The sequence below is a fragment of the Botryllus schlosseri genome, chromosome 3 (genome assembly GCF_051294905.1).
Source record: "Botryllus schlosseri isolate E-star chromosome 3, Bs_hap1, whole genome shotgun sequence".
Taxonomy (NCBI): Eukaryota; Metazoa; Chordata; class Ascidiacea; order Stolidobranchia; family Styelidae; genus Botryllus; species Botryllus schlosseri.
The window spans coordinates 29935704-29956635 of record NC_137238.1 but is presented as its reverse complement, the minus strand read 5'-3'; the positions used below and the strand labels follow the sequence as shown (position 1 = coordinate 29956635).

Here is a 20932-nt window from a genome sequence, read left to right as displayed (position 1 = left end):
GGTGGATAACCAAAATACACTACAGTGACTTCTAGGAATACATTCAAGGTGATACACTCTGACATGTGATATGGGTAAGAATGTTCGATGGCTACAATTATGCATCCATCTATCTAAACTTGACCTTTACCATGAGTAATATGAGTGATGCAATTCAATTTTAGTGGGCTTACTTACCCTATGCAAGTTACTCTATGTACAGAGGTAGTGCGAGGCGTGTAGAAAAAGCCAGCTTTTGATAAGTGAAGAAGATTCACATCGTGAGGAAGCGGGTATACGTCGAAGCTTTCTGTACGTTCACCTTGGTCATGGTATACTGCAAATAAATATTAGGTCATCAGACTTTTTTTCAGAGCAACACAAAGAAACAAATGGCCTACGGTATTTTCTTCTTCTATAGAACTTTTAGTGGCTAATTAACTAACCTGCAAGCTACACTGCTAAAAACTACAACTGATGATTTGATTTTGGTCGAATAACGATCATCCTGATTTCTGATGCGGATCCAGCAATGACAGTGAATATGCATTGCAAAATGTTCAATGTTGAATTAGCAGTTCGGGATCTACATAGTCCGGTTAAAGATTTGGCATCATATTTCAATATCATGAATGCAATATCGTAATAATCCTATTGCTGATGACTACTTCCCATCTAGCTAGGTTAACAAAAAACTGAGGCACCCTTTGGGATGAAAATGAAGTACCGTAATTTTCCATGTATAATGCCCAAAATTTTACCGATTTTTTGCCCTAAAATAGGGGGTGCGTATCAGGGTTGTAATGACTCGAGTCATGACTTGACTCGAGTCCGACTCGAGTCACGTTTTTCAGCTGACTCGACTTGACTCGAGTCATTGTCTCGAAATACGGAAATGACTCGACTCGAGTCAATTTGTGTATTGACTCGACTTGGACTCGAGTCATTGTGCATGACTCGAACCAAGTCATATGACTCGAGATTCAGATGGCCAAGACCGACGTTTCATTGTAATTTCGAGGAATAGTACCGTACAGTAATCACACTATTGGGATTTCGTCTATTGGTACTGGTACTTGTTAACACGTCCAGAAACTGCTAAAAATGACGAAAATTAGTATATTATAAATGCGAACCATTCGATATCACCAAACACAGTCATAAAAAGTGGATTTAACAAGCCTTTAACTGTAAACTGGGAAGTCAACATAATGACTTGGACTCGACTCGAGTCATAATACTATGACTCGGACTCGCACCTCTGCTCGGTGACTTGGACTCGGACTTGACTCGGTGGTGAATTGAAAATGACTCGACTTGACTCGAGTCAAAACTATAAAACTGAGATTGACTTGTGACTCGGAGCCTTGTGACTTGGTTACAACCCTGGTGCGTATTATAAATGGGTACAGCAAGCCTTGAAAAAAATATCCCTCGATCAAAAACTTGAAATCAGACCTTTCTTCATGTTTGTTTGAATCGCGCATCACCTCTAGCCATTAGCCCCCCCCCCCCCCCCCCCGTAATTGATTTTATAGAGTGTAACGAGCTGCCAAATAGAGAAGCCTGTTGCCAATTAACGAGGGTTGTCTGCAGTTTCTGCACAGCACGCGACCTCTTGCTGAGTTGGTTCGCCGTTTGTACCCAAGCGAAATTAGGTCGCTGATTGCTACAAGCGTGTATTAGCCTATACATGGGGGCGCACTATATTCGGAAAATTATGGTATTTACCAAGTTTGAAATTGAAAGCAACATAATTTGATGGGAACCGATTCTGGATCAATGGTTCCCAAACCGCGGTCCACAGACCAACAGGTTAATGGGGACTGCAGTGAGAGTTTCTTCGTGATTGCGATTTGATAACAAAGCTATCTTGGGTGTAATGCTTGCATTAGCATTCGTATCTAGTTACAATATCAAATGTTTTCAACGTAATGATTGGACATATTCACGTAGTAGGCTTTAGTGGTCTTAAGTTGATTTTTGACACTTACTGGTCCTAAGCTATAGGGAAAAATTGATTACCAACTGGGAACAACAAAAAACATATTTTCTGTTACATTGTATAATTTCTGGCCGTGATGAAAGTTTACTAACAAGTCGCTGTAAATAAATTTTGGCAAAGGGTCATATATGGCTCGCGAGCCATAGGTTCCCGATCCCTGCCATATGGGAATCATACCCTCCCTCTAACCAGAGTGCATGCAAATTTATCACCCATATTGATATTACACTCAACCCTAACCAAAGGCCACAATAAGCAGAATTTCATGTAAAGCAATGATAGATTGTGTTTCTGTGGTCACAGGGAGCACTTTTCGACAAAGTGTGTTGCAACTATCCAAATTTACTTATTGACCTCGATAATGACAGCAGGCTTGGGTGAGTTATAACTATAGTTCACAGAATATTTCCTTTACCAGATTGTTCATCAGTAGGTTGGACGATTACACTCTTTGCACGCCCCGATCCACTGTTGCTGTTGTTATCTTCAACGCGTGATGTCGGCATTACACTTTATGCTTCGTACCCGTACTTCATTTAAGATCAGTAATCGTGGTCCCTTTTGAAGACATTGAATATTCCACTTTCATGACTCCCAGAGTCTTTAATTCCATCATTCTATGATTTCGAAGCCACAAAACGTAGATCATAATTTGTTTGCTTCTTAAATACGTCTGTAACAACAGGAATAATGTTCTTCGATCACTGTATCAGAAAGAAAAATACTCCAATCGAATGATTATATTGCAATGATTCGGATCACATGCATATATAGTGTCATCAGAGTAAAGCTTGCAAATGAGCCAGTTTCTGGTGACCATGCCTTGGTAATTAAAGGAGAAAAAATCCATTTAACATTTGTCTATCTATCTGTAATCTCACAGTCAGGATGTACAATGCGAGGGTCTGGTCTACTTTCCTACCCACAAAGTCAGAGATCGTAAAGTGTTCACCATGATCACCAATGAATGTTTTCCATGACCACGAACAAAAATTTACAAACGTCAATATATGTTGTTTTTGCGTTTGGAGAGGGTTAGGGTCAAAGTTGGGTTTAGGGTATCACAAGATTAGGGTTGGAGTATTAGGGTGGGAGGGGGGATATTAGGGTTGTGGGAGGGAAGATATTAGGGTTGTGGGAGGGGGGATATTAGGATTGCGAGAGAGAGATATTAGGGTTGTGGGAGGGAGGATATTAGGGTTGGGGTTAGGGGGATATTAGGGTTGTGGGAGAGGGGATATTAGGGTTGCGGGAGGGGGTATTAGGGCTGGGGTTGGGGGATATTGGGATGGGGTTAGGGCCTTAGGGGATATTAGGGTTGCGGGAGGGGGAAATTAGGGTTGGGGTTAGGGGTTTGGTTAGGTCAAACGTTGGGGTTAGATTACCCCTAACCGGTGTTTAACCCACCTCCAATCTCCCGCAACCCTAATATCCCCCCTCCCGCAACCCTAATATCCCCCTTCCCTAATCTTTGGATACCTAACCCCAACTTTGACCCTAACCCACTTCCAATCTCCCTTTCCATCCACCCCAACCCAAAAATTTGTCTCTCTAAAGGCACAAGAAAAAAACAATTTATTTTGGCGTTTATAAATTTTTGTTCGTGTTCATGGTAAACATTTCTTGGTGTCCGTGGGGAACACTTTTCTTCGTGGGTAGGAAAGTAGACCAGACCCCAATGTGATATACAAGTCACAATGCAACGTAATGAACAGATGCCGAATCGAAACGATCAGTTGCCCGGGCCGACGCCAGGTCAGTCAGTCAGGTTTATTAATATTTTCATCGTTTCAAAACATCACAAGACTGCGATACAATGAAAAGATAGGAGGGTGTCGAAACAACTTGGAGTAGCCATTGAGATCAGACACCCACCTTAGCCTAGGCGAAGTAAATAAGAGGCATGCACACTGAATGAAAAGTAATGCAGAGAATATAAGACGCAAGCGACAAAATGGGGTGGCATGTGGCGGAGGGCGAGGTCGATGTTACAACAGGGGTTAAACCCGCTCAGAGGCCAAACGCCAGACGCCAGACGCCGCGCGGCGGCCGAATGTCTATACGGCGTTTGGCGTCTGGTTTTCTGAGACGCCGAGTAGCTATACGGCGTTTGGCGTCTGTTATGTTCAGACGCCGAATAGCTATACGGCGTTTGGTGTCTGTTCAGACGCCGAGTAGCTATACGGCGTTCGCCATTTGGTATGTTGAGAATAGGGTTTGATTTGAAGGTTGAGGCTTGAACAGGAGTTTTCTGCAGCATCTAAGCAAAGCATGTCATATCATTGGCCAGTGCGCAAGTGATTTGATGGTTGTTTCGTGCGTACACTGACTGTACAGTACAGTACACGCTACTATAGGTGACGACATCGCGTGTGCTCCGGTGGACCGGTGCTAGGTCGACACTGAATATCTGGCTGCTTGAGAACATACACGTTTCGTATTAGACAGGTCGTCAGTCACGTTACTGCAGATACTGCATGATTTGTTGCTGGGAACTTAACCACCGCAAGAAGATTACAGTATGTGATGTGTAGTAACAAGATATTTTATTGTTTTCTAGTATAGTTAGTTAGTGATTGATTCTAGACTACACTGACACAGCTGCAAAATCCTTTGTATCTCCACTTCACGTATGCTGGGGTAAATCAACAGTTCGCGTCACTGAGATCGTATTCAAGACACACCTAATATTTCGTTTCAATATTACTCCGCAAAATTCTACACAACACAAGTATACTACAAATGATCTTCGGTTGTGAGAAGTTCAAGGTTGAAGACCAGGATTGATGTTCAAAAAGATGGATGAAATTGGGAGTACTTGCTTTGAAGGTTTGTGATGCGTTCACGTTTTGAGATTTGAGAAAATTGATTTGCAATCTACTTTCACGTAATAGGCCGCCGAACTCTACCCGATGCAAACCTGGATTTTGATCATTTTTGACGAGCTTGCGAAAGCTACCGCCAGCAGTTTGGTCAAATCTTGCTTGATGCGACGGGTATGTTAGTCAATGTTGGATTAAAACCATTTAAAATACGTAGTATGTTTTGCATGCAGATGAAAAAGAATTGGGAGATTGTTGCATTGAATGCAGTAGTCCAAACCCAATAAAAAAAGACATGAAATGGGTAGGGGAGATGTGGTACCGATGAGACAGTGTGACCGAAAATACTTGAAATATTATCTGAGATAATCCTATGATTACAGTACGCGAATTTGTCTACAAATGCATGCTGGCAGAATCTTTCACACTAACAAACCAGCCATTATTTTTATTGTGAAGTGTAGGGCTTGTATCAGGGTATATAATGCCACATCTTTTTCAAGTCAATACCATCCTCGAGTTGACTATTTTGAATTAAATTACAATATTTATAGGGTGGGGGACCTATGGTACCATAACCAAATCAAGCAAAATGTTTGAATCAAATAATCACTTAACAACAGAAACACGCCTAAACATATAGAGGCTGCAAATCATAGTTTCCTGTGGTGTTTTATCGCTATAACGAGGTAATTGAAAGTCAAAATGTCGATTTACGGGTAATATGTATGTGCCATAATTTTGTTATTTTGGGCGTAAATCGAAACGTGATTTTACTCCAACATTTGAGTTGATATAATCAAATAATCTATTTTATTCTTGAAGGTGGCGACGAAACATTCTTCATTGACTTGCTGTAGCTTAGATTATATCACACAACAAAACAATATGAAAAATCTGAGTTTTTGAACGTATGTCTCTTAGGTCCCATGGTCGTGTCACTCGTGTGCCTTTGGACCTACCGGGTGGGGACCAATGATGCGTTCAAGCAACAAATTTTGAACGTTCATAAATATTTTTTGAAAAAGCGGATATTCATGTAAATGTCCGAGATACGTAGAGCTTGGATCAAAGTGTTGGGCCAGCAAAAGATATATTCTCGGCTGAAGATTTGAGGGCCAGAGATCATTTTGCAATTTTTGATCCATCGGTACCACATCTTTCCTATGCAATTACGAGATTACATTTGTCAGGTATATTGATTCTAACTTGTTTCCAGGTTGCGTGTGATAGCTGTGGTCGATGGACGCACGAGCACTGTTGCCCGGGACAGCAGATACCTGATCCTGATTTTTATTGCATGCTATATACCCACTACCCAGATGTAAATTCTGATGTTTATATATTTATTGGGGACATTTTACTGTGGTTTTGTTGCGGATTTACTAATGACTTTTACTGTGGTTTCGTTGCTTGTTTCATAGTGATTTTTACTGTGGTTCCACTGCTGATTTCTCAATGACGTTTACTGTGGTTCCATTGCTTATTTCTCTGTGACTTCTACTGTGGTTCCACTGCTGATTTCTTTGTGACTTTTTCTGTGGTTTCGTTGCTTGTTTCTTAATGACTTTTACTGTGGTATTCGTTGCATATTTCTTATTGTGGTTTCATTACATACTGTATCTACAGACTTGGGTCTGAAATTCATTGTGAGTGTACAATTATAGTGTTGTGTTCAAGTCACTACCTTCGAGTCACGAGTCATTGCACATTTTGACTCACTCGAGTCAAGTCATTTTAGCAAAGTGACTTGAGTCAAGTCATGACTCGAGTCATCCCAACACTGATATGGGGTGGTGACAGGGTTGTAACCAAGTCAATTTGACTCGAGTCAGATTTTCAATTCACACCGAGTCAAGTCCGAGAGCAATGGGTTGAGTCCAAGTCATGGTGTATAATGTTCCCCCATCCAGTTCAGCTTTAGGTCACTTCTGTGGAACTCTCGGGGGTGATATCGAAGGCCTCGGATATTTCATATGTTCATTTTTCCCACTCTGAACATGTTTATTGTAACAGATAAAAGGCAGGTTTAGGGCCTATTTTTCATTTATTAGTCGTGATATACCATTCTTGAATAAGCCATAGAATGAGTAAATCCATTTTTAAGAAAATAACTCAGGTCAGCAAAAAAATTGTGAGTCGAGTTAGTGGTATAACGACAGGAGGTGATCAAGTAGATCTTTTTTGAATCTGAACATATCATCATTTGGGATTCTGCCAACGCTTATTATGAAAAAAATGTAACAATATGCAATCTTCGGTATCATATAGTTGCGGGAACTTAATAGTCGCGCCATGAAAGGATTTAGCCTCTGCTCAGTTTACCGAGACACCAGACGCCGTATAGCTACTCGGCGTCTCAACATACCAGACGCCGAACGCCGTATAGCTACTCGGCGTCTGAACATAGCAGACGCCAAACGCCGTGTAGCTACTCGGCGTCTCACCATATCAGACGCCAAACGCCGTATAGCTACTTGGCGTCTCAGAAAACCAGACGCCAAACGCCGTATAGACATTCGGCCGCCGCTCGGCGTTTGGCGTCTGGCGTTTGGCCTCTGAGCGGGTTTAACCCCTACTCCGATGTTAGGTAGTGGTCCGGTAATCCTGAAGACGCGACGTTCTTTATACTACGCTGTCTCCTCCGCTCACTACCCCTAGCTCGGTGTGTCGGAATAATGACCCGTCTGCAATCTTTGGTTTCTTGATCAATGCTTCGAAGTACGAACCACCTACTTGTCACTTTTCCACTCTCACCTGCAGCCTGCAGCTGCAATGCAGGCTGCAACATTGAATCGTGGTATGGAGAAATGCATTCAAAACATTTTTGTACAGAATTTGAACCCTGCAACATCGTGCGATACGGTTGATCTCATCTGTACATTTTTACCAGAGATGAGCGGATTGGAAATTCCTATGTCCTAATCCAATCCAAATCCGGAGCTTTGAATCCTAATCCTAAACCTAGTCCGAAAATTTTTATGCCTATGCAGTATGCAATTCATGACGTATATAATAATTTTTATCAACAAATTCACCATGTGCCGAGTTCACCGTGTTCCGAGTGCATCGAAGGCCGAATCCACCACAGCCCGAGTTCAATGGGCCGAGATCAATGGTAATCTAATCATGTGATGAGCTTTTGCAGTTGCAGCATGATCGAGTGTCGACGGGCTAATGGTACTTCGCACCAGACATGGGGTAATCGCGATTAGTAATCGTAATCGATTACGACGATTACAGCATTTTCAAGTAATCGTAATCGCAATCGATTACATTCGAAAAATTCCGAAGTAATCGTAATCGTAATCGACTACTTCCCATATCTAATCGATTTTTTTGTGAAAGAACGATTACTTTTTATTTGTACAAGGACTATGAAATGAACTGAATATTCGTGAACAAGGAAGAGATGTTATACCAGTTACGTGATAGCACAAACGTCTTATTTTCAAATGCCATTGCTTATTATTACGTCAGAAGTAGCCTATTAGCTTTGCAAGTCATTGCGTAACAAGAATCCACAGTAAATGGATATTCGATGTACGATGTACGTACATTAGTGTGATTGTAAGAACACCCGCCGTGCTGTTTATCAGCTTATCAACACGTTCCACACGCCATACAGTACATTGCAGCAGGATAAATAATCACCACTTGCCTAGTTTAAAATAGTAACTTGTGTATTTGATGTTTGGTTATGCTTAGTTAGACGCAGTCCGACCGTTACTGATTGGCGAGCAGTAGGCCCATGTAGTACGTATGTACACCGGACAAAGATTTGAAATTTTGTACTCGTCAAATAAAACGAAGCATTAAACATCAACAGCTACTGTTTAATATCATAACCGAGCCGTTTTTCGTAACGGCCGCTTGCAGTTCATTATCTGTATTAAGTTGAAGGCAGTTTTATGTTCTCTTCATCTTATTCTCATATGACTCTACTTGAAACGGGTGCCAATCGTTATTTCACTATCCTTTACTCAACATAGGGACCTGCCGTCATAGCCATGGGCTTATATATCATGTTAGCGTGGGATATAGCTAGAATCAGAACCAAAACAGCAATTCGTCTTCCAGTCCAAACGTTGGTCTTTAGCCCCCATAGGGTGATATTTTCAAGTTGAAGACTGAATGCCGTCAATAACATTGGTAATTGCATCATATTATTATTAATTTTTAATCCTCTCTCTGCCTCCGATGGTCAGATTTACGTCTGGCATCTTGTTATACTTAATTTGGTGTATGTTGTTAATTCATGGCATTCGGTCTGCTATATAATCAAAAGATATTATTGTATCCAAAACGTAGCAGACTAAAAGCAGACTTTCGTTCGACGCACACACAAATTGTCATGTCTTTAATGCTCTGTGGGTGCCCAGGAGAGGCATTTGCATTGTGGGCTCAGATTGGAAGGACCAGACTATTAGTCACGCCCACCCAGCGCGGCGATTGACAATGGGCACATACCCTAGGTTTGGGCCAAGGTCTTTCTTTAGTAGCACACTTCGTGAAGTCGCGTGTTGGTCGAAACTGCATATGTCTTTGGTGTGTCGTGGCACGTTATTGATTGGAACCTAAATCCCTATTACTATAAATTAGGGCTGCTTTTAAAACAAAAATCAATTTAAAGCAAACATGTTTAAAAGACGGCCATTGTTTAAAACATGTTTTTTATTGTTTCTTTTTTAAGCAATGACGTCACGAATGTGAATCGACATTGACAATTGAAAATATAGGGTATAAATATAGCTTCTTCGACGAAATATCTTTAATATAACGGTTGAACCGACTATTTTGAGGGGTTCCAACCCACCTATATCGATGTATGTCGGCTAAATCGAGCGGCAATTGTCCGTAGGCTCATACAACATGTTTTTTTCGAAAGCATTACAGAAATATGGCATAATTTTACAACTTGAAAAAACACAATTTTCAAGTTAATTAAATCTCTCGAAAATACTCTATAATTTATGTTGGTTTACGAAATACTTTTCAGTCCCTTTCGAGCTCGCTCCCCACCCAATTGGGAAATTTGGGGTACGGCAGTCATGGACCTGGCAAGAATGCAAATCGCTGGGTGCAATTAATCGTCCATTATAAAAATGGGCAATATTTACATTATGACGTAACAAGAAAATGACGCATCTTTTTCAAGGAAGTTTGTCATCTCATTAGGCCTTTTCAGCGCAATCCATATATTGTCTTCCAATATAATCTCTAAGATGCAAAATAAATGTAATCGTGAGTAATCGTGATTACTTTTCCAATGTAATCGTAATCGTAATCGACTACTTGCTGATTTTGCTGTAATCATAATCGTAATCGTAATCGCGTCATTCGGAAGTAATCGTAATCGCAATCGATTACATTCATGAAGTAATCACCCCATGTCTGCTTCGCACTTGAGGAACCATATTAAACTTTATTGCCTAGCTGCAAAACAGGAGACTAAGGAGGGCTTGTGCAGCATCTCAGTCTTTTTCAATACAAAAGTAGTTCTTCTCGACACCTTGCTGCCTTTTCGTTGTATCGCATTTTTGTGGTGTATTGAACTGATAAAAATTTCTAATAAACCGACCTTGCGGTGGCTGAAAGTCGAATGCCTTCATCAGATATTTAGCCATCGAGATTCACTGAAAAAATGCATGCTTGCAATCAAAGTCATGAAAGCATTCTAAAACGGAGGAATTTCATAAAACTGTTAGGTGTCTGATTCTATAGACTTCTCGCTTCGTCGATTACCAGTAAAGTCGCCACTTGGTAAATTCGGCTCCACGAAGTCAGCACTTGGTGAACTCGGCACGTGGTGAATTCGGCATTCGACCATCGGTGAACTCGGCTTCGGAGAATTCGGCCTTGGAGAATTTTCTAATTAAATGTATTAACAACTTATAATATGAATTGATAAACTAATAATAGTATTACCGAGTGATTTTAAAATATTGTACGTGATCTACGCATGTTGTGACGTCGTGATTCCAACCGGTCGAAAAAATTCATTGAAGTGCCTAAAATTCTGGGTTTGATAAATAGTGTTCTATAGTTTTATGAATAATATATACCGTATAAGTAGCCTACTAGCCTATATTTCAATTCCCAAATTTTGTGCTCCATTGGCTTCGCTCCCATGGGTTGGAATTGAGCCAAATCTGCGATGCACCGTTTATTTTTACAAAACCCAATTAATTCATAGATTCGATTTAAGAAAAGCATGTAGTTGATATATTGATAATTTTCCAGCTGTAATAGCTTCGCATATACCGTTACTGGCTGACGACTGACGTTGACCTATGGTACGGTTTCCGTGCATAGGCCTACTATAACTAGGCAGATTTGAATGTATGTCTGGCTTTATCGTCCACGATATTTTAGCTCTCATTCAGTAAACTACCTTCACAAGTTTGTTGTGTAATGATCCCCCTGATAATGAATTCGTTGTTCACTCTTTCTCTTGTATATCGTCGTGGTAGAATCTGGAATCATAAAATAGTGTACCGGTATGTCTATTTTCTCACATTGTAGTCGAATTTTTCAAATTGTTTGAAAATCGTGTTATTGTAAAATTTTCATATTTGTTAGGCCATATCTTGGCCATTGTCCTGTTTATCAAATTATTTTGTGGCCAAGATAAATCCGAAAGAAGATGAAACGATTTTTACTTAAAGTTAATCTTCTGAGAATGCGTGAAATAGACAAAAGCTACTATGGTTCAGTTGTGATTGAGGACTTGTGGCAGATAGGCGTCATGTCGTATAGACATAACCGGTACCAGAGACTTGGAGAATCTAATCATATGCGTTTTGTGAATTTTAGACCCAAGTTTTATCCAGAGTGGAATCGGTGGCAACGGCACGCGCGACTTGAGGCTAGCATTTATATCTGATCACGCCGATTAATGAATTATGTTGACGTCACAAAGCGATAATAGAGTCCAGATCCTGAATAAGGCGCTTGCGCTTAACAATGAACGCAAGCAAGCGTGGCATTTGCTCAATAGCGGCGTAACCCTAGTCCGGCGTATACCAGGTTTATTTTAGTCATTGTGTCGTTTAATAAGTAATTCAGTATCGAATCAGCAAAAAATATTTCCGCCATGCGGATGAAATTTTCCAATCACGCGAGAAATCCGTCTGTCACGCACAACATGTTGTCGAAAACAACCACCGATTCCAGTCTGGAGTTTTATTACAAGAGTTACATCATTTTCAGTAACGTATCATGATATTTTTCAGTCATGGAATTGGATTGTCGATTTTTAAATGTTATGATCTGAATTGGATATTTTTAGGACTGAACTCAGACTAAAAAATATCGCTCATCACTGGCTAACATATCGACCACGCGTGGTCTGCTCAGTGCTCGTTATTGGTTATTTGAAGGCGTGACAGACGTGACTTTTTGGAAGATGGATGATTGCATTGAGATGGAAGTTTTGGAGGACCAAGCTGGCTTGGAATGCGAGGGGGCTGTTGAAGGGGCGCGTGTATGTGAGGTGGAAGTTTTTGAGGACCAAGCTGGCTTGGAATGCGAGGGGGCTGTTGAAGGGGCGCGTGTATGTGAGGTGGAAGTTTTAGAGGACCAAGCTGGCTTGGAATGCGAGAGGGCTGTTGAAGGGGCGCGTGTATGTGAGGTGGAAGTATTGGAGAACCAAGCTGGCTTGGAATGCGAGGGGACTGTTAAAGGGGCACGTGTCTACGAGATTGAAGTTTTGGAGATTCAAGACGCCCCGGAATGTGGGGGTGCTGTGGAAGGGGTGCGTGACTGTGATGCGACTCAAGCAGTGCCATCTTACAACCACGTAAGTCGAACAGGCGCGTAGCCAGGGGGGTTTCGCGGTCGAAACCCCTTCCTTTTGAAGCGCGAAACCCCCTCCATAAACGCGAAGCCCGTCTTTTTGAAATGACCGTTCTAACACTTGGTTGCAATTCAATAAGTCGTATTATCAGTGTGGCGCGCGGCCAATTAGCGACAGGCGTATTGCCAATTATTGAGATTCGTCTGTGCACATTGCACTGCACAATGTAACGCGACACGATCTCCCGCTGAGATGATTGCGAAATTAGGTCACTGATTGATGCGCGCTCGACAATTTTCGCTGATTTATCCCATCTCCAACAAGCCTAGTTCTGCCGTCTTGAAGAATCGCATCTGCAATAGACCCCTGGTGCGTACCATACCATCGATGGCCTGAACAATCGCATCTGCATTGGCCTTGTGTGCACGATATCGTAGCTGGCCTACACAATCGCATCTGCGATAGGCCTAGTATGAAAGATATCATCGCTTGCCTAACTGCCGCGTCTCGGGCCTAGCATGCTTTGGCTTCTGATGGCTTGGAGACAATGCCGTTAAGCATATGCTGATTGGCGATTGTGATTCAAGAGTGACATCCCGAAACTGAATGGCATCGAATGTCCGTAAACATGTGCGACGCGTGCGTGCATGCGTAATTGGTGTCCGCTAATACTCGAACATAACCATCGAAAGATGTGTGTCAAGACTTGAGTTATAAAAGAGGAAAGGTTTTGAACAGCTTTTCCGGTCTCGTCGACAAGCTTATCATACGTGTATAATAATCAACACGAAGAGATTGTATAATCGTGATTTACGCATGTACTTAACCCTAATGAATTGATGCTGTATTAGTGAATTCGAAATAAATCGAAACCCCTCCCTTATTTTTTGGCTGGTTACTCGCCTGATGGTATTAAAATTTTTATTTTCTTTGCAGGAAGATGATATTGTCGCATCATCGCTGTCTGCTGCGCAGATAAGTTCTGAAGTGTCCGGCACGGACCAATCAGCATATAATATAGTGGAGGGGGCATCGGAAAGAGGATATGACATGCTGTTTGACGGTCAAGGTCACTCTTACACCAGGAAAAAGACAAACAAGGATGGCTCGACTGTTTGGAGGTGTAAGAACCGTTCAAAAGCGCCGTGCCAGGCAACGGTGAAAGAGCAGGACGGCAATTTTACAAGGGGGTCGCACGAGCACAACCACCCTGGAGTCCCCGGTGTCTATATGAGGGCGTTGATTTCTAAAGAGACAAAGTCCACAGCGCTAAAGAATCCTTTTGAATCAGCCGCGCGGATTGCTCGAGCCGTCTCCAGAAAATACCTGCTCAACAATGAGCTTGATATGCCGGGATTGATACCTATTGACAATTTAAGTAGGAACGCGAACTATGCGCGTGCATGTTCGAGGCCGCAGGAACCGAAGACGCTCAAGTTCAAACTTGATTTGGACGTGCCTTCTAATTTCCTGCTCGCAGATATTATTCTGAGAGGGGCCCGTCACCTCTTGTTTGCGTCCGAGCAACAGATAGACCTTCTAAGAAATTCAAAAACTTGGTTTGCGGACGCGACATGTGAAGTCGTGCGGAAACCTTTCTGCCAACTTTTCTCTATCCACGCGTTCGTTCGAGCCGGGGACGCGACAAAGCAAATACCTTTGTTGTTTGCCCTGATGTCGCGAAATCGAAAATCGGACTATGTCGCTGTTTTGAACAAAGTTATCGGCGAAGTAGGCGAATGCAGAGTGAAGAGAGTGATGTGCGACTTTGACTTGGCGATTTGGAAGTCGTTTTTCACGGCGTTTCCCGGGGTTGACGTGAAGGGGTGTTCTTACCACTTCACGCAACGCGTTCTCCAGGAAATTAAGGATTTGAAGCTTTCGAAATGTTACGCTGCCAGGAAAGCCACTCACGCTGTTATCAGACAGTTGATGAGTCTGTGTTACATGCCCGCGGAACTCATACAGCCAAGTTTTTCCAGGCTGAGGCGCAAGCACGCCAACCCCAAACTCGAACCATTATTCGACTACATTCAGAGCGCGTGGGTAACATCCAAAGATTGGAAGCCGCATAACTGGAGCGTTTACCAATCTGCGATCCGCACCAGCGATGACGTGGACGGGTGGCACGCTCGGCTGAACGTGCGACGATCAAAGGGCGGCGTGCCAATATACAGCCTCATTCTTCTGTTGCACGAGGAAGGGTCGTTCTCATACGAGCAGCAGGCACTCCTCTCTGATAACAAGGTCAAAAAACATCGCCGCAAGGATTGTCAGTCGGTTGACGGCCAATTGTACGAACTCTGGAGGCAGTTCAAAAAAGGACGTAAGACCCCGCGTCGTCTGCTCAAAGACATTGCCGGGATTTCAGCGACGTGTTTATGACGTTCAATCCTGATTATATGTTCTTTCATTGTTTTTATTTATCGGCTGTGCTTTTTTCGTTATTTTTAGGAATTCAATATTTTAGACCGGGTTGTATGACTCTAGTCATGACTTGACTTGACTCGAGTCCATTTGTGTATTGACTTGACTTGGTCTTGAGTCATTGCGCATGACTCGAACCAAGTCATATGACTCGAAACTAAGACTGCCAAGACAGACATTATATTGTAATTTCGAAGAATAGCAAACTGAAACACGCCATTGGTATTTCGTCAATGGGTGTTGGTACTTGAAAATGTGACCAGAAACAGTTGAAAGCGAGTAATATTTGTATATTATGATTACGAACTATTCGATATCACCAAACGTAGTTATAAAAAGTGGTATTAACAAGACTTTAACTGCTAACTGAGTAGCAATGACTTGGACTCGTACTCGACCCTTTCCTCGTGGACTGCGAAGCGGTGGTGAATGAAAACGACTCGATTCAAAACTAGAAAAGTGACTCGTGACTCGAAGCATTGACTTGGCCACAAGCTTGTAATATCTTTTATTCGTCAATTTGTCTGATTCAATTGATACCGTGTAGCAGGTCAGAGTAGAGCAGGTCGTTAGAGAGGCTATGATGTAACTGTATGTTGGAGTATAAGAACAGGGCACAAGCAGATCTCACTGAGATGACGTCGCGTCTTTTTTTACATTTGATTAAAGGCGACTCGCTGCTAGACCAGTGGTTTTCAACCTCTCCACGGACCCCCTTAGGGCTGTCGGGGACCCCCAAGTTTCCGATCAAATTTACCTCGATTATCGACCTTATGCAACCAGGATGCTAACAATCCTCACGGATAATTCCGTGGTCACAGTCACTATAATTTGACGTTTAAGCAAGTAGTGGAAAATTATGGAAGACTTTCACCGCTAGCAGGACTTCGTCAGCCCCCCCCCCCCTGGTCTCGGGCCCTCCACATGATGATAAACCGAACTTCTCCCATCAGGCTATTCGATGTTTACCGCTTCTTGTGATCTGGATTGAGGGCCGTTCACTGATTTTCTATGATTCATGATTGAATTGGTCAATATAATCGGGAATTGTATATATATTGCTATCGATTTTTATCCTATCTGCTCATGTAATCAGATATACAGGTTTGAAAAGATAAGACCGGGGCCTACGATATTCACGGCCTTATCTGGTACATTACGCTTGCAAGAGCTAACAGGCCGATGCTCACAAAACAGAAATTCGCGATTATGCGCGATTTCGCTTCTCGCTACCAGACGCCATGCCTCAGATAAGCTGTATGTATTCGTACAACAGGTCAAATTAGTACCTTACCGTCAGAAAGTGACAAGAGACGGCCTCGCAGATGCAGTTATCCACCGATTGCAGAAGTAGGCTAAGTAGTGAGAAAACACCGACATGCTCATGTAAACCATTTTATTGCATGGTAAAATCAATTCAAGCACGTGAAGAAGAATTGGTACACATGTCATACTAGAAACTACTTGTATCAAAAACAAACTTGCAGCATACAAGCTACGGCCATAAGTACCGGTAATGAGAATGAAATGCATCACCGAAGCATGCAAGCTACGTCTTGCTCAACTGTCGTTGTTTTAAAGTCCGTTTTAAAGCATTTTTCTCACAGAGGCATTAACTAGCTTCTGCTTGTTATTGTAATATACGGTATATTCACAATGATTTTGTCGCCAATTTCAAAGCTTGATCTCGATGATCATAACCCCCCCCCCCCCCAAAAAAAAATAATAATAATAAAAAACGATGCAAAACTTTTTCACTGCGACTTAGGGTGAGGGCAGATGATTTTATCAGAACAATCTAGGGCTAAAACATCAAATTTGGCAAGTGGTTCTGAGGGAGTAAGCAGTCCCCCACGATCGAGTAAGTCGAAATAGCGTGAACTTGCTTTCCAATTTACCCAGCAACTACACACGACACTTTCTCACTGTAAGGAGATAGAAATGATTCGGTAATTTCGATAGCCACTTCTACAATGACTTTTTTGAAATGGTAAAAATGAGTTGAGCTTGATGTCAATTTTTAGGATGGAACAGAGCAGTATCATCTTTTCAGAATTGGTAACTTCTGCTGAACCAACTAGAAACCTCCCCCCATACATTTGCCTATACCATGAGAATCGTCAACCAAGCATTAATCAGGTTCAAGAATGAAGCCATATCTTCCGTGAGAGGCAAGTAACTTTTGCAAGCTGCAATAGTCGACTCATAGAATGGAGCAAGAGCTAAGTTGACATTCTGCTTGTTATTGCTTGGATGTAACGAGGCATATATCACTTTTGGCGCTTTCCGCAAATTCAAATCATTATCATGATATACCCTGATTTTGTGAAGATCGCTCCATGCAACAAATCCGCTGGGTGATGATACACCTGAAGAATCAACGGCGAATGAGAATGGAGGAAAGACAAATTTCTTGGCTCGAAAAGTTCTTCCAGTAAATTGTGCTCGTTTTGTCTCATACATTTTTGAGATATTTCGGGAAGTTGAATAATGCGCCACGCCACACCTAGTCATTGAATTCCATACAGTAGAAAATTACATATTGATTACTCTCTTTTGTACATGGTACAGCTTTCTGGAGTGTGGGACTCGGTCAAATCTTATAAACTGCTCATTTTATCAGACAGCTCAAAATCTTTCAACTGATCATTCTGAAATATCCTTCTCTTCGGTGGTTTTCTGCAAGGGGTCGTAGTCGGGATTAATGAAGGCCGTCGCACCTCATGCTCCGATCGGATGGTAGGAACTGGTTTTCTATCCAAGAGCAGTTCTTCTTCGAAAGCCACAGTCTTTAATGTACTTTGCTTCGAAGTGCAACGCACAAATTACAGAATTCTTCGTTGGCTTCCAATCACGTCCATTCACGAAATATATTCATTTTTTTGTAACTCCAAATCCTCAAATGGAAATTGAAACTTTTTGTTTAGTTGTCAAATATCCAGCCGTACAACCATAAGCACAGCATTTATTGACCATTATCAATTATTTTACCTTAAGCTAAACCTGAGTCACCAAGTATATGCAATCAGTCAAAATTAACTAGAAGAAAGGCCACATGAAGCTCACCACCAATTCTTCACCAATCACCATATACATCATACGCACCATAAAGAATTATTAAACCATGCACTGCATAGCGGTATCCTACGTCACGCTGTAAGCCCGTCAAAACGACAGCTAAACGTTTTCCACTACACTATATATACGGAATATCGTCCCTGGAGCATTTAGCTAATCACGGCATCATCCTGTAACATTTCAAACGCGGCGACGAGCTCAAAAACTTCAACTCAAACTTGAGGGGTCTGCTACAGAGTATTTCAATCGCATTACTGTAGCCTGCCTAATAGTATAAGACGGTAAAAACGGCAGCTCAAAACATAGCTGTCGACCTTCAACTCGAAAACTCGCTTCAAAATGCGAAGAGTCCGGTATGAGAAGCGAAATCGAGACAATCGCCGATTGTCACGTTGAGAGTAATCGTCCTATCAAAACTCTCGCCCATTATTACGTCAAGAGTAATAGGGAATTTCTGTTTTGTGAGCATCGGCCTGTTAGCTCTTGCAAGTGTAATGTACCAGATAAGGCCGTAAATATCGTAGGCCCCGATAAGACCCCTCAATAATAATTAAACATCTTTCTGGCGTATACCCGTTGGCAGGAACGAAACAGGACTTCGTCAGCCTTCCCCAAAAAAACGTGGGTCTTGGGCTACCATAGGGTGATAAACCTACCCCCAATCACGGTGTTCGCTTTTACCACGAAATTAGTCGTACTGTTCAGTGAGCAAGCGCTAAGCGCGAAAATTTTCGATAATTCATAATAAAATCGGTCAATATGATAGGGAATTGCATTTAGAAAAATATTGCTATCCATTTCTTGACGTCTCTGCTCATACGTAATCGGATTTACCGGTGGAGCTGAGTGAAGTGTCTTTGATATTTGGCAACTCGAAATCGCGCGAAGCTCGAAAAGAATTTGAAAAAGTTGCATAAATTTTCAAAAAATAGTCTATAATTTATGCTAATTCACGAAATAATTTTGAGCTCTGCCTTCGAGTCCGCCCCCCCCCAAATTGGGGGGTTTAGGGTGCGTCAGACGGCCCTGCCTACAATGCATCTACAGTTGCACTTGATTTGGTGTCCAACAGTATCAACAATATAAATCTGGAATTCCCGGTGATTGACAAAAGGTCCATGGCACGGGGTCACCAAAACGTGGCCTGCGAGGTCATACATGGCTACCCGCGACCTACTCCTTGTCGCTTCGACATCTTCCTGTCTTTTCATTGTATCGCTTTTTTGTGGTGTATTGAACTGATAAAATTGCTAATAAACCAATGATGATGATGATTTCATATTTCCGAAAAACGCTTATTAGTAACGCACATTATTATTATTATTATTTCTTTGGCTTTCAAAATATTGTTGCTGTTGTTGTTGAAAATATTAAGCTATTTGCCTGTATCCAAAACCACTATTCCTCACCAGCTGATACGGCTTTGCCGATGGTAGGCTAATAGCTATCCATAGAGGTAGAATTAGCTGATATGAATGAGTTGAGCATATTGCCTTGACGTGCATTGGCCCTGACACTGCTAAGACCGAGGCGCTTAGAAAACCACTGGGGCTTTCCTCACAAAGTTCAAGCTTTACGAGGAGAGTTTTCCAGATACCATGTTTAGCTAACCCCAATATCGATTCTTCAGTCGGTAAAACGCGTTGTCAGGTATCGTGCGCAGCTCATATTTAGAAATGGAATGGAAGTGATGATCATGATATTTTTGTTGTGCTTGTATTGCTTATAATATAATACTATTTCGTATGTGTTAATTATGCCCGTTACTAGGGCTGGGCACAATGATTCGAGTACTCGAATCTGAATCGAGTATTAATTCTGATGATTCGAGTCGAGTAGTAAAAGACTAATTTTTCGAGTACTGAAAATATACGCTCCTCGCAACTGAAAGTTAATTTACTAACGAGAATTATAGTGTTATTGATACTATTTTCCACTGAGGAAGTCTTGAAACCTTGATTGGCCGTGTCGCACCAGACCAGACATAGCATAAAGCAGGGGTGGGCAAACTTTTGAGCTCGCGGGCCGCATTCAACATCTGAATCCATTCGCGGGCCGCACTAGATAAAATTGGGACTATAAACCAAAACGCAATATTGGTATTTGATTATATAGTGAGGACATGGAGATAATATATATGCTTATTTGCAACAATCCACACATTGCTTTGATGATATCGTACACGCGTCAAAAACAGTGGCGAGATTTCATAGGCTGGTCGGCCTCAATAACCAATTTGTCGAAACTATAGCGATGAAAGTCGGTTGTCCCGATTCTTAGAACAGGATTGAAATTTAAATCTCTGAGCAGCGATCTGACAGCATCATAACCATGTTAGCTTCAAACACGCTTCTACTATGTGTAGATAAAATATAAATACCCTAATTCTGCGCATACAGAGAACGAATTTACCTAAGACACGCGCGAATCGTTTTTTCTATGCACATCACTAAAATAATTCAAACTCGAGTGGCCGATCTGAAATCACACTCGTGATCCGAATTATGTCAATCTCGTTTAGGATTCCTGCGATGTTTAGCGGATGAAACCTTTCAAACTGCGTGGGCTGATAGTTTGATGGCATGGAAGGTTACGACTGTGGATGAGAGATTTTTAAATATGAAATTCAGACTAAATACTAGGAAATGATGACGAATGGGTTGTAAATCGCGCGGAACGCGAAAATTTTTTTCAGTTGAGCTCAGTTTCGGGCCCCCTTTCAGTTGCTTTCACGCCCCCAAGTGGGGTGCGCCCTCAGTTTGAGAACCACTGCCAAGAATTATCATGGTGAAATATGATAAGAAAAAGTTAATTCAAGAGCCT

At 41.9% G+C, this 20932-nt stretch overlaps 2 protein-coding genes and 1 long non-coding RNA gene across 3 annotated transcripts in view; 2 read left to right on the top strand and 1 right to left on the bottom strand.

Moving 5' to 3' along the window:
• The window catches only part of LOC145435024 (baculoviral IAP repeat-containing protein 3-like), a 29966-nt gene extending 27194 nt beyond the window's left edge, over nucleotides 1-2772 (bottom strand). The window contains exons 1-2 of the mRNA XM_080312292.1: nucleotides 2400-2772; nucleotides 178-316 (exon numbers count right to left, since the gene is read on the bottom strand). Of these exons, the coding sequence (XP_080168418.1) occupies nucleotides 178-316; nucleotides 2400-2490 (230 nt within the window). The 5' untranslated portion in view covers nucleotides 2491-2772. The remainder of the gene's footprint in view (nucleotides 1-177; nucleotides 317-2399) is intronic.
• A 1513-nt stretch (nucleotides 2773-4285) lies between these two features.
• On the top strand, nucleotides 4286-6453 carry LOC145435084 (uncharacterized). The gene is made up of 2 exons (XR_013913702.1): nucleotides 4286-4980; nucleotides 6026-6453. It is a non-coding gene; the product is annotated as an uncharacterized LOC145435084 (long non-coding RNA).
• Nucleotides 6454-11347: 4894 nt separating this feature from the next.
• On the top strand, nucleotides 11348-15107 carry LOC145435032 (uncharacterized). Its single transcript, XM_080312310.1, has 2 exons — nucleotides 11348-12607; nucleotides 13541-15107. Exons 1-2 carry the CDS (start codon nucleotides 12215-12217, stop codon nucleotides 14987-14989), a joined length of 1842 nt encoding a protein of 613 aa, XP_080168436.1. The 5' UTR covers nucleotides 11348-12214; the 3' UTR covers nucleotides 14990-15107.
• Nucleotides 15108-20932: the final 5825 nt, after the last annotated feature.